General features: G+C 30.8%; 1 protein-coding gene across 50 annotated transcripts in view; it reads left to right on the forward strand.

Moving 5' to 3' along the window:
* Positions 1-14001, forward strand: part of RIMS1 (regulating synaptic membrane exocytosis 1) — a 517655-nt gene that overhangs the window by 409464 nt on the left and 94190 nt on the right. For 19 of the 50 annotated variants that reach the window (XR_010158065.1, XM_016955814.3, XM_016955798.3 and 16 more), the window contains 3 exons: positions 940-969; positions 1827-1949; positions 12377-12489. The exons of 2 other annotated variants lie outside the window; for them this stretch is intronic. Coding sequence is in view for 46 of the 48 variants with exons in the window: in XM_016955814.3 (XP_016811303.1) it covers positions 940-969; positions 1827-1949; positions 12377-12489 (266 nt within the window). In the remaining 2 variants the exon portion in view is untranslated. The remainder of the gene's footprint in view (positions 1-939; positions 970-1826; positions 1950-12376; positions 12490-14001) is intronic. 29 more of the 50 variants (XM_016955813.3, XM_016955816.3, XM_024357272.2 and 26 more) reach the window with 2 other exon arrangements.

Raw genomic sequence — 14001 nt, forward strand, 5'->3', positions numbered from 1 at the left:
CCTTATGTAGAGTAAGGCTGAAGATAACTTAATTGGTTGTATAAAAATGGATTTCTGAAGCCAACCAGTAACTTTTTTGTGCTCAACTGGATCTTTTAAAGAAGGATTTAGAGATGATTCACAAACTAACAGTAAATGATGTGTTAATTATGTTTTATATCTTCCATTATTATATCACCTATCTAAAACTCCAATGATATTCCTCTTCAGAAATACAGAAACAGGCCATTAGTCCTCTGTAAATAATACAAAACAAAGAGGTGGATATAAAGCCTTATAAAATGTCTAAGAAGTATAGTCTCTACAAAACAACTAATTTTACTTTGGGGTATTTTAATCTAATTAATTTCAGAAGAAAAAAGGATTACTTAAATTAGAATTTTCTTTCATGTGGAAAATGTTACAGAATAGTTTCCATGGTGCAAACAAAGTGTAAAAATGGAATTTATTTTTTGCTTATCAGATAAAAAAATAAATTTCATTTTATCATATGAGCCTTTATCATATGAACTTTCATTTTTGAAATGATAAAAATTTTTGTTATGAAAATTAAGTATGCTTTTAAATGCTTTTCCAAAAAAAATCACAATGGATTCAAGTTAAGATGTTTTAATAAAATTGGTACTGAAGTTTTATACAGCTCTTAAAAGGAAAGAAAAAATAATACAGAATATATTTTTCAAATGCCAAACATACTAATTTCCCAATGTTTTTGTTTCATTTTAAATCTTTAAATTGCTGTATTCATTCTTTCTTTGATTAATTTTAGTACCATATTTGGGAACTCATGGTTTTTCATTGCAATTTATCATGTCACATTATATGTTATGCATTTTAATTATTCATGCCATTGTGTTAATTCACTTTTCCATGTCTAACTATAAATTTGCTGATTTCTTTCTTTTGTTTCCATCATTATGTGCATTTAATTCATTGAAGAACAAGAAAAATATAACTCTTCCACAAAAGGTAAATATTAACATAACTTTTTAACCATTTAATATTGTTACTTTTAAAAATATAATATACAAGAGTTATATAACTGTATTTATTGAAATAATGAGCAAAATTAACAGGTAGCTATTTTCCTCAAATGATTTTGTAGTGTATTTGATATTAATTATTTCATATTCTATGTTCACATCAAAGAAGAGATTACTTTAAAATTAATGTTTTTAAAAAATTTTATTTAAAATTAATGTTTTTTTAAAAATTTATTTATCTGTACTGACAACTAGAAAACAATTCTCCTAGGAAAATGACATTTTCTTTGTTTCTGTTTGTTTGCATTTCCCTGCTCTCATAGATAAAAGATTTAATTCTATTCAGGGTAATACCTGGTAAAAGTAGAAAATCTCTGGATTTTACTTTCCAGATAGTGGTAACCTTAGTGAATGTTCTGGCCCTGGCTGCAGTCATACATCTGAGAAGCTGCTGCCTAAATGTTACTTCTGTTTGCCTCAATACTGTTGAAATACCCATTAATTTTATCTTTCTGAGAGTCATGGGAGAAGAAAACCATTCAGCATTTTTGGTCTTTGCACTTGAATTTCAAATAGGTTGCAGGCTTCCCCCTACAGTCATATGCTGCCCACACCATTTTCTGTTCAGAGTTGCTGTTGGCCTGATAATTAACTATTTGAACATGAGTTTTCAGCTTAATGTGATAAGGTTAATTATATTTAATAATTATATAATTCTGTATAATTTAATAAAAGTACATTTTCTCAATATTTGAAAGTGGACTGATTGAATTAATTTGTTGCCCATAGTAACAACAAATTAACTCAAAGCTAGTTCTGAAAGTAACATCATTCCTATTTTAGGAATAAGGACACAAGTTCAAAGAGATTATGACATTTGCCCAAACTGCTTGTCAGTAGTAGACTACAAACCCAGATCTTTTTACTTTCGACCTTTTCCTCTACATGTTGGTGTATCCTATTTTAGTAAGTACAAATACCAAATATATTATTTCTCGCCCTTAGCATATTTAGTTATGCATTATGTATCTCGGTATTACAAAGAGAACAGTTTCAATTACATATTTAATCTGTATTTATAAAAATGTATTTAACAATATTTATATTCAGGCACTATACATATATATATTATTCTGGCGTAGTGTCTGATATATTAGGCAATACATATATTAATTAAAAAATTAAAAAATTCAGTGAGATCAAGATGTTTTGGCCATAGATTTTGCATAGATTTCTAGCCATCCTGCTGCATTTTTATGTCAGATATTGAAAACACAACATTAGATTCAGTAGTACAAGAATGACCAATGTACTTTACTTAGGTCAGAAGAATGTAGTTGGATTTGCAAGATAAATTTTAGTGGGCTAAAAGTATTAGATTCATATTAGAAATGGGCCATGATCTAATTCCATCCAAAAGAAAGAAAAATGTAATAATTCTTCATTTAGAGCCCTTTCCATATATATTACTAGGCAAAAGCTGTACCTAGCTAAATAAAACAAAACAAAATCCATAAGTATAACCTAAAGTCTGCATGAAATATGCACATTTAGGGCCTCTGTGCAGAACATGTCAGTTTATGTTTTTATACAGTCAGTGTGTCCTGGCTGAGAGATGTCTTCACCCCTCCAAGCGTTCCTTGGAAACAGGATGTAGAAATGCCTCACAGAATAGACCACGTTTTTAGAAATAACCAAAGAAGCACATCCCAAAATGCGTCCAGGAAGGTATAGGTCAGAAAAAGAATGCTGCGCCTCTCCTTAGGGATTTAAGATAACACAGTTTAGCCACTGAACGTGGCTCTCAAAACTTTGAAAGAATAGAAGCAAGGTCAAGAAATTTCATTAAAATCGTATTTTAAGCTCACGTAACCCAAAAGAAAGGAAAAGTTCACAGCATAGAAATCCTACTTCTGTGAGCTGAAGTTTGTCTTTGCTGGGATCTATCTTATTAGAGAATTCAGGTTATTGTGAGTACATCCCGGATAAATGAAGACCAGTACACAAGCCAAGGGGTTCATTAGGGTTTATTTTTGATTAACTGTAGATGAACTTGTAGGACAACCAGTGGTTCCAGTTTGTCAGGGACTGAGAGTTTTCCCAAGATGCAAGACTTTCAGTGCTGAAACTGGGACAGTTCTAAGCAAACGAGGATGGTTGGTTACCCTATAGGGCACCAGTCTATTAATTTTACAGCATATGTTTTTAAAGTCACATAAAGAGAAGTGTAAAATACTCAAAGCATTACTAATGGTAGATAGGCTATACTGAGCACTTACTATATGTCAGTGACTCTACTAAAAGTGTTACATATTTATCTCATTTTATTTTCACAACAACTTGAGACCTAACTATTAGTATCTTTATTTTCCTGCCGAAAAGCTAAAAGTTAGGTTAAAAACTTGGCCCCTTATCAGTCAGTATTTCATTTTGTAAATGATAGAATAGGAAACGAGACACAGATCCCTCTCCAGGGAACTTGTTCTCATCCACTTTGCTCTGTAGGCTCTTCAACATTCAGACAGCATTTACTGAGTAACTGCTTTGCCTGCATCACCACGTAATTATAGTAACACATTTACAACTGCAAGGAAGGTTTTTTTCACCCCTGTTTTATTGAAATAGAGTGAAAGAGGTTAAGTTGAATGCCAAAGGTAAAAAAGCTGCTGTGAGGCAGAACCAGATTTTGAATCCACAGCCCATGTTCTGTGCTCCACACCACGTTCCTGTAACAATCACCACTCAGCACTGGGATTTTGGAGAAGCCCACTTAGTTTCTCCTCCCTTTCCCTATTGACCCAATTTTGCAGCATTCAGTTAAACCTTCTACATCTGGCCTGCTCCTCCAATTGCCATACAGATAACAAATCCTTTGGCTTGAAAGTTAACAAAGCTAACAAAGATAACACATCCTTTGGCTTGAAAGTTAACAAAGCTAACAAAGATAACACATCCTTTGGCTTGAAAAGTTAACCAAGGGACTATAAATGTTCGTAGTACTTTGTTTACATTTTAACTCCCTCTTTTATGTTGAAAGCTGAAAGACCATATCATTTTAGTCTTCACAAACTGCTTTATAGGCCTATTTTAAATTATTCATTCTAAAAGTAAGCCAATTTTTCCCTCTCTGCTACATTTCTTGGACAGTTTTAAAGAGCCCATGAATGTAGTTTGGGGGCATCGAAATAATGATATAAGAAGATCAAAACTGAACCAGAAATTAAATGACTTCAAGGTGAGAAAAATGTTATTGTCGTAATAAATTTATGATTTATATGCCTTTAGATACTATTTTTTAAGTGCATTAAGTTTTTGGCTCTTGGAAGCAATTTTGAATCATAACAAAACACATCATATTATCTCTTCTACAAATATGAATTTCCTTAATCATAATAGTGTGTAATTTATACACATGGAGAATGAAAGGCAATTAAAGTAAGTAAATTATTATTTATAGGAACAAAGTAAATAGCATTTTGGTGCTTTTTGCTTTTCTGTTTCACTAATAAAATATGTGATAATTATTGTAACTAGATCATAGAGATTGTAACTAGATCATTAGGATTGTCTCTAGTCAACTATATTTTTTTTAAGTACCAGGTTTCTTTAATAAGTTCTCAAGTAAGTTAACTGTGTTTTCCTTCTTTAAATGTCAGCAAGAACAGTTTGAATGCTAAGTTATGCAAACTATATTTTCCATGAAACTTATGAGCATTAACTTTGCTTTAGTGGAATTCAAGTAAAGAAGCGAAAAACATTAATTTTAGCATTTTTTGTACAGTTGTATAAATAAAAAGCACATTTCAATAGTGTACTGTGGTTGTGAAACACTATAAGAACAAATTATGTACTCTTTTTAAAATAAGTAAACCAATTTTTGTGTTTTTCAGAATCAGCATTCTTTTAACTGTCATTAAGTAGCAAAGGTCTCAGTTTTATTTACATTTTTATTAGTAGTAGTAGATGCATATTAGTCCAGGTGAATCATTTTCTGTTATTGTGTGTTAAGATTTCAAAAATACAAGTTTCTTAATATTCCTCGGCATTGCTTCTCCTGAACACTTATTATGAATCTTAATGAATATTTACTCATAAATATTTAGAGCTCCATTAGGAAAAGTAATTTATCCATCTCTTTTTTTGGCACAATCTTATAAATATATTGTCATTGTAGCCTTCTCTTTAAACTTCAGGATCCCAGAGGGTTAAGCAGATTGATTAGAAAAATTCAGAAGTAATGCTTTTGACCCTGTTTTCCCATTTGGTGATTCAGATGTGTTTATTTATAGTATCATAGGCTTTTAAAGCTTCAAAGGATTTAACACATGTTAACCAAGACACAACTTGCAAGAGAGACCTAATTGAGGAAAACAAATGTCTAACCATGGACAGGCTCTTTGATGTATTTTCTCTAAAGTTGTATATGTTCCCCAAATATTGTAAAACACAGGAAAAGACTTTCAAAAATCAAATTTAAATTTAGCAGAATTGTGCCAATCAAGTCTTTCAGGATAGATTCTGTATCCATTAGTATTATTGGAGTAATGAGAAATTATGGCTAAACATTTTAGAGATCACTTGGTATAAATAACATGGCTTCCTCAGTGATTGGTTTTGTTATCCCCCAAAGAAGGCTTAATTACACAGGTTGCTTTATGTAAAAATTGTATTTGAAGTGCATCTTATGGGAGATAGTGTTCCCTCTCAAAACCTAAACATGCTTTTAAAAACTGTTTAACTTTGTATAACCCTAAAGGACAAGATATATAACAAATTCTTTTATAAGAGCCTGACTTTCTTACTTGCCAATGACTAGTATTTTCAGTGACACTCTGAGAATTGGCAGTTTTACATTGAGAAATTATGTCTGGAGTTGGACATCCTGAGCTTCGTTTTAGATAGTTCAATGGGAATAGGTGTGCTAAAACAGGAGATGGTCTTGTGGTTTTGGCTGCAGTGAGACTTAAGTGATTATATATACAAATTGCCTCTTTCACCTATGCCAATGTTAAATTTCACTTATCTAAACATAGGTGCTTTGCTTTAAAAGTCCGTAAGGCAATGTGGTATTTTCACTTATGTGTTACTCACTTATTGCATTTTCTGTTTCTCATGCTGGTAGATGTATGCTTTATTGGTAGATGATGGGTAAATGTTTATTTTATTGGTAGATGCTGGATAGATGTTATTTTATTGTTTATATTACTGTAGCATAATCCTTAACATCCAAGAGAATTATATAAGGGAAAATGGGAAACTACTTGGAACATTTTTACACTTACAAGTTGAAAGGGGTCATTTTATTCCAAGAAAATGTGCCAGAACTAGGGCGTTTCTATGTAGTCAAAATATTTTAAAATTTAATCTTTATGTATAGTATATATGTGTGTGAAGATGTAGAAGTTGGGTATGCACTACATCAAAGTCTCTCACTATGTTTGCATGACTCCAAAAATAAGGATCAGCATGAAAATAAAACATTGCAGTTGGCCCACAGTATCCATGGGTTCCACAATGGTGGCTTTAACCAACCATGGATCAAAAATGTTTGGGGGGAAAATGATTGGTAGCATCTGTACTGAATATGTACAGACTTTTTTTTCTTGTCATTATTCTATAAACAATACAGTATAACAGATTCATGAGATTTTTTTAAGTTGTAAGCCATTTAATAATACGAAAGGGATAGATTTAGAAAAATGCATATAGGCACTATTTACATGACATTTTCCTTGTATTAGCTCTTATAAGTAACCTAGAGATGAAAGTATATGAGATGAGGTGCTTAGGTTATATACAAATACTATGGCACATGTACCCTAAAACTTAAAGTATAATAAAAAATAAAAAATAAAAAAAAATAAAAATAAAAATAAAATAAAAAAAATAAAAATATATAAGAAACTTGAGCATCCGTGAATTTTGGTACATGTGGTGGGTGGGTTCCTGGAATCAATCCTGAACAGATGTTTTTTAAATTGGGAAAATAACATGATAGAAAATAGTGGTGTAAAATACAACTGGTGAATTTTTTTCCTCGTGATACCTATAGTCAATTGGAAAATTTTAAAATCTGGAAATTAGGTAATAAAGCAAGAGACAAAGTCATTGAGATTCCTATTTTTGCAAATATAAGAAAAGTATTTTAACAATACCCTATTGAAATACTATAGAATCATAGACTACAACTGCTGGAAGTTTCTCTGAGCAGTCTCTTCTTTTTACAGATAAAAACTCTGTAATGGAGGGATATATCAGGAATTGATCAAAGGAACATTGAGGAACTGATGAATGGTGATGGATCTAGGACTGTAATCTATGCCTAGTAATTCCCATTCCTAGGTTCTTACTATTTTGCCACATTGATTCCAGGTATATGCAGAATGCTTATCCATATAAACAATTCCTATTTCTCTAAAGTCTAAAAAACTGTGGGCAGAGACTAGTATTGTATTTTTGAATTTTCAAATAAACCATCTTTCTTGATATATTTTAAGATATAGTTTATACATTAAATATTTCTGATATTTAATGTATCAGATCTGATCTTCCTATTCAGTCTTGGTATAGTCTATACTGATTCAATTAGCTAAACCTTTTTCATCTTTTCTTGTTAATCTCAGCTTTTTTTTTCCACTGCAGTCAATAACTGAAGCATAGGAGGTGTGTCATTTATATTCTTCTGTCTACCTGACAACTTCCAAATAAGCGGTCATTTATCACTGCTCTTCCTGAGAGATGTACTGGAACAAGAATGGGACTGCACTATCATGGAGCTCTCATTGTGTTGCTATACAGCAAGGAAGCAGAGATGCTAGTTTTTTCATTCACAAAATATGATAGCACATCATAGTTAACTAGACAGGCTTAAATATCCTGTCCAGGTGTTATCATGTGTCAACTTTGATACATATATGAGCTGAACTTGTTAAAAAATAATTTTTACATTAATATATTTAATAATATAAAAGTTCTACTTATTTCTGTCCTTTTACAGTCATATTTCATCTAATGCTTGAAAATATTAGGTTTAACAATATATTAATATAAATTATTTTTTGCCTATAAACACAAACGTCTGAAATTTCAAATTCATTTTAATTTCAAGGTGCATAGAGAGAAATGTGAAAGATTTAAGGAATTTTGAGATCCAAACAAATTTATTTTTATATAAATTAAATTTATGAATATTTTAAATATATTAATGCAAGTTTAAATTATAAGCGTTCTAAACTATGTATAACTATAATGTTTACAATATTTTAAAGCAAATTACAAATATGTGATAAGTCAAAGAGGTTTCCTAGAAAATTACTTTATCTCTTTGAAGGAGGTTATATTATAGAAAATTTTAAATGATGGATTAGGGAAGATTTATTAAGGATTTTTGAGGGTTTTTTAAAGTCATAGGCCTTTTAATAATATGAAAGGGATAGATCTAGAAAAATGCATAAAGGACAAACAAGATTATAAAATGATTTTAGTTTCTTCATAGATTTGTTAAAGATCATTGATAACACTAAATTAGGAATCCTTAGCAAAGAATGTGAAAAGAGTAGTTATTTTAATATCTTTATTTTTAATACTAATACTTTACTTTTGAAAATTGTAATAATTACAGTACTTTGTAAATTATATTTATTTTTCTTATCTTGCATACTCCAGTCAGATTCCTTCTTGTTGAGCTTTAGAAGACAAGAAATTATTTCACAGATATGGTTTTCATTTAACTCTTAAAAATAAGTTCCAGTTTTATACTTTCTTAATTTTAACATTGAATTGATTTGTGACATACATAGATTAATATTAAAAAAGCCATAGTTTGGAAAGAACAATGTATATAAAGTTGGAATAAATAAAATGGATCTTGTTCAATAAATACATTTTTGTAAACTAATAAGTGCTTTTTGAAAGTACCATTTTTTTAAAACATAAGACACGTAATTCAGGTGGTACCTTATAGTGAAATATTTCAACCCTTCAACCCCATTTTTATAAAATTGTAATATTACATCTGAGGAACTAGGATACATACATTTTTGATCTATAATCACAAAATCTATAATTAATGCTGAAATATAGTCTATAGTAAATATCTTTATCTTTCGACTTTATTATACATAAGCTAAATTTTCATTAAAAGACTAAATGAAATTGCATGATAATTACATTTCTTGTAAAAAATGAAAGTTATTATTTAGCTCTTGATTATGTGGCATTTATGAAATTTTTAAAAATAAAAACCACAGGGCCTCCCAGTTTTAAATTTTCTATAAAGAAATAGCAACTGGCATTTTAATGATTTAGTTAGTTTACAATACTATTAACATTCAGAATGTTCCTAAAATGTGAATGTAATGCTAGGATTTGTGGGGTAATTGGAAAATACTTTATTTACTATTTTAGTTTTGCTCTTGGGTTTAAAATTGTTAAAATAATATAAAAATTTTAAATGACAGTAATCTTTTTTTAAAGGAAGATATTTGAGCTGTCTGAGTTACAGTTAATTTTACTTATACTAAGATACTAGAGAGACAGTCACATTTCAAGAATTCAATTAACTTTTAATCATTACTACTATTCTCCATATAAATCATATAATTTATTGGAATCGTGCCTTCTGGTTCAAATTTGTGGTAATTATCTTATTTTATAAATTTGTCTTAATATTTGGCTTGACACATCTGCAATACAGAAATAATGTCATTTTATTCTAGATACATAGTTGAAAAATAAACATGGTAAAATCTTTAGCAAAGTTAAAGAATTTCCACATTTACACTGAAGGTTTTTCAGTGATTATGAAAAAACTTGTACTGAAGCACAATAACTTGTATAAACAGTTATTTCAGAATATGCACTAAGGCACATGTCATTGGGAAATAATGAAAAGTACTAAAAAAGTGTGTGATACTATGTAATTATTTGGCTTTTTGCTACGAGTAAATAATGATAAGCTATTAGCATTTTGGTTTTGTTGTTGGAATCCGAGAGCAAGCAGTGAGGATAGCATAGCAACTACATCTTTGATTGAGAGTCAAGGGAGTCTACTCATCATTTTGAATCATAATGTTAATTTGGAGATTTTTTTTTCCTTTCACAGATTAAATAAGGTCAGTTTTAACTTCATTGGGAGTAAATATAGTATAGTAATGATTTGAGGGAGGTAAAATGAAATCATTTAGAACCATTTTTAGGTTCATGTTAGTTGTATTACCAGTCTTTTTATGATTTAGTTTTACATTTTGCAAATAAAGATTTAAATGCAGCTATAGCATAAGCTAAGTAATCCTATTAATGTTTAGAGAAATGAAGTGTTGTCCTAGCAAGGTTCAGTCCCTAGATCTGTGTCAGACTGCTTCTGGCCAGTAGCTATTGGGATATAATTATCCGTGTCTAAGTAACCATCTACCCTGAAAATTACGTGGCACTAAAAGTGAAGCTTGCAAAGCTGTGGGCTAATCAATGTCAACATATTTTTAAATAAAGTTAATATCATTTTATGAGAATAGTTAAGCTAACACCATTTAAGTCTGTTTTTATTACAAATTGAGATTGTTTTGAGTTGCTTTAAGCTTTAATTATAGAGCAGAACTAAATTTGCAGTCCATTTGACTTACTCAAAACTCAAAGCAAATGATTGAGCATGTACCCAGAAGTACTCACACCATAGGCAAAAGACAGAGAACAGATATTTTCACATTTTCTATATTGCATATGTCTTTTGTAAATATAACTCACATTTTTCAATAACTGTCTCAGTTTCTAATTACTGTTACATAGCATTTTACTGTATAATACTCCTTTTAACTCCTTATATGTTGCCAAGTAATGAATTTCTGAAGCACATTGCTCAAGCTCTCCATTGAACTATCCTGTAATGGTAATAATAGTCACCATTTATTATCTCTGAAGTCAACATTATTAAAGCAGGGGTGTATCATTGCTTAGTTTGCATAACTAAGGGTTGTTAGGGATTTGAGATTGGTTATCTAATTTGCTGAATTTAAACAAAGTGAAACATTTTATAATTTACTGATAAAAGTATGATTAAAACACTTAGCCACAAATTCCAAATTTTATTATCTCTTGGGCTATTGGTCTGCACTTGAACACAATAAAAGTTACAGAATGATTTCTTTTTTTAAAGTGTGTGTTGGCGTTTTATAATCAAGGATGATAGGCCACATTTAGTCATTGCAATGGAAAAAAATTGTCAGCAAATATCTTTATGAACTCCTTGTAAGAGATAAAATCAGCAGCCAAGTCAATCAAACATATCAACATTTCCATTAACTTGTAAACCATTAGTCTCTTGGCAGAAGTTCCCACTACATCAGTGACCAATAAGCAATTTTCCATACACACACACGCGCATGCTCACACACACACACACACACACACACAGCCCTACAACTTAAAAATCTGAATACTTGTTGCAGAAGTTGAGTTGTCTGGGAAGTTGGCAAATGTTGTATAAAGTAAACATAAGTCTCATACAACATAGGTATAAGCTTTTGAGTCGTTTACCCTACGCATGACTGTACCTTAGCTGTTTCTTTCTCCTTCATTTGTAAAAATGCAAAATTTAAAGGCAAGGTTTTGAAGTGATGTTGCTGATGGTGGATTCTAACTTAGAATAATTCATACTTTATCAAAGGCTGTAATTCTTGCCCTCCTCTGCTACTTAGGAGATTAATAAAAGCTTAAAAGTATTCTTTACATATTATAAATTAAAGGGCTAAAAGTCATGTATTCATTTTCAAACTTACGAATTTCATTTATGTGGTCCGGATATAGCCATAAGGAATAGTGAGCTAATCTTTTAGTAAGTCAGTTTTAGGGACTGGGAAATAGTCATGAGAAGCCACGGACAGAAATTAAAGATTTATAAGAATGCCTCAATAAAGTAGATACTTATTAATTAAAACAATTTTTAGGTGACTACTGTTAGCTGAGGGTGTTAAGTGGGTGTGTGCATGCATGTAAGCATGTGCATATAGTGCGATGTGCTAAGTATGCATACTTGTTTTCTCTATATATGTACATGCAACAAACAGTTGTTTAAATTGAAAACATTTTTACAATTAAATTTGGTTTTGCATAATAATTTATGAAGGAAATTGAAAATATTTCATATAAAATCAAGAAATAGAGTATATTTTGTTACTAACATTTACGTTCCCCATTCTGTGTAATTTGAATCATGTTCATCTTTAGATTAACAGTTGCTAGTACTGTATATTCTGCATTTTTGTTTAATTTATTAATCATGTGTTATTTCTAAATTTTATTTAATTGAAGTCATTTCAAAAGCATTGAAATCTTAAACCATTCAGTTCCTGAAAGGTTCTTCACATGTTTTAATAGGCTTCCATTATGTGTTTTTGCAGCAAGCTTAGTAGTGGAGGAGCGAACAAGACAGATGAAAATGAAAGTGCATCGATTTAAGCAGACAACAGGGTCTGGTTCTAGTCAAGAACTTGATCGCGAGCAATATTCCAAGGTAAAATTAGTAGTATCCAACAAATAGTTTCCCTTTTAAAAATGTGTAGTGTGTGTACCAGGCAGGATTAGAAAGCACCGAATTATATAAGAGAAGTGATCATTTGGGCCGGGCACGGTAGCTCACACCTGTACTCCCAGCAGTTTGGGAGGCCAAGGCAGGCACATCACCTAAGGTCAGAAGTTCAAGACCAGCCAACATGGTTAAACCCCATCTCTACTAAAAAATACAAAAATTAGCCGGGCGTGGTGGTGTGTGCCTGTAATCCCAGCTACTTGGGAGGCTGAGGTAGGAGAATCCCTTGAACCTGGGAGGCGGAAGTTGCAGTGAGCCGAGATCGCACCACTGCACACCAGCCTGGGTGACAGAGCAAGACTCCATCTAAAAAAACAAAAAAAGAAAAGGTATCATTAAATGATAGTCCTGCATCATAATTTCTACCAAAGCCGAAAAAACAAAAAACTCTTTCCTCTTGATATTTTCGTGTGATATAACTTCATTGAAATATTAACTTGGATTTGATTTTTTTCTAAAAATATGTAAATATTTGATATTAAAATCACTTAATGATTGATTAGCATTAGTCAAATTCACATAAATAAGCAAGATATATGAAGCCATTTTGTTGCTTGAACATTATTTAAATATTCTATTTAAGATATTAAGGTATATATTTATAGTCTTAAATACAACTTTGGATTGATATTTGACTATTGATATTTGTGAATGATAAAAATTATGTGATTTGAGATTTCTTACAGCTCTGTCTTTAGTAAGAAAAGTAACTGATTTCAAACTTCTAGAAGCTGAAATTTACACAATTTCAAGTGCTAATAAGCATTTAATTTTTATTTCAATAATATTTTCTAAGGAAACACCAAGGAGTTTATAAACTGCTAATATCTGATAATTTTAAATAAAATAGCATAGATTTTTGTTCTTCATGAAGTAATTTTAAATATATTATCTGGTTTATTTAAAAGCTTTTTTTCTTTATAGAATACTACAAAAGTAGCAGCAGCCATTAAAGGTTGACCTTTGTTGTAATTTAATATCAACAAACTCTTTGGGAGGTAATAAGCTATTAGAAATCAAAAGTAAATAAAACTACACTAAATTAATATTATTAGCTTGAAATATGGACCTAGAAAAATCTAATTATTTTTAAGCAGTGTAAGTGGTTCATTATCTTTCCAGATATTCTGTGACTAATAAAAAAATAAAATAAAAAGAGGTGGCTACAAAATACGATTTATCACCAAGACTACCATAGAGTCATGTGTGTTTGATACAGTCTGTCACTTTACATGTTAGGTTAGATGCAGAAGGGCTTCCAAATGAGACAGTGTGGAGGGTCACTGTGATTCAGTGATGCCCAACTCCCTAAGAGTCTTACCAAAAAAATGGTAAGCAAAATAACCTGATGTCCCGTAGTATTGCCTATTTCAGCTCCGTACAGGTTTATCTTGTCTGCAACTTGTTATTTATGGTATTATCACCTAATCAGCCTAC

The sequence above is a fragment of the Pan troglodytes genome, chromosome 5, assembly GCF_028858775.2.
Source record: "Pan troglodytes isolate AG18354 chromosome 5, NHGRI_mPanTro3-v2.0_pri, whole genome shotgun sequence".
Lineage (NCBI taxonomy): Eukaryota > Metazoa > Chordata > Mammalia > Primates > Hominidae > Pan > Pan troglodytes.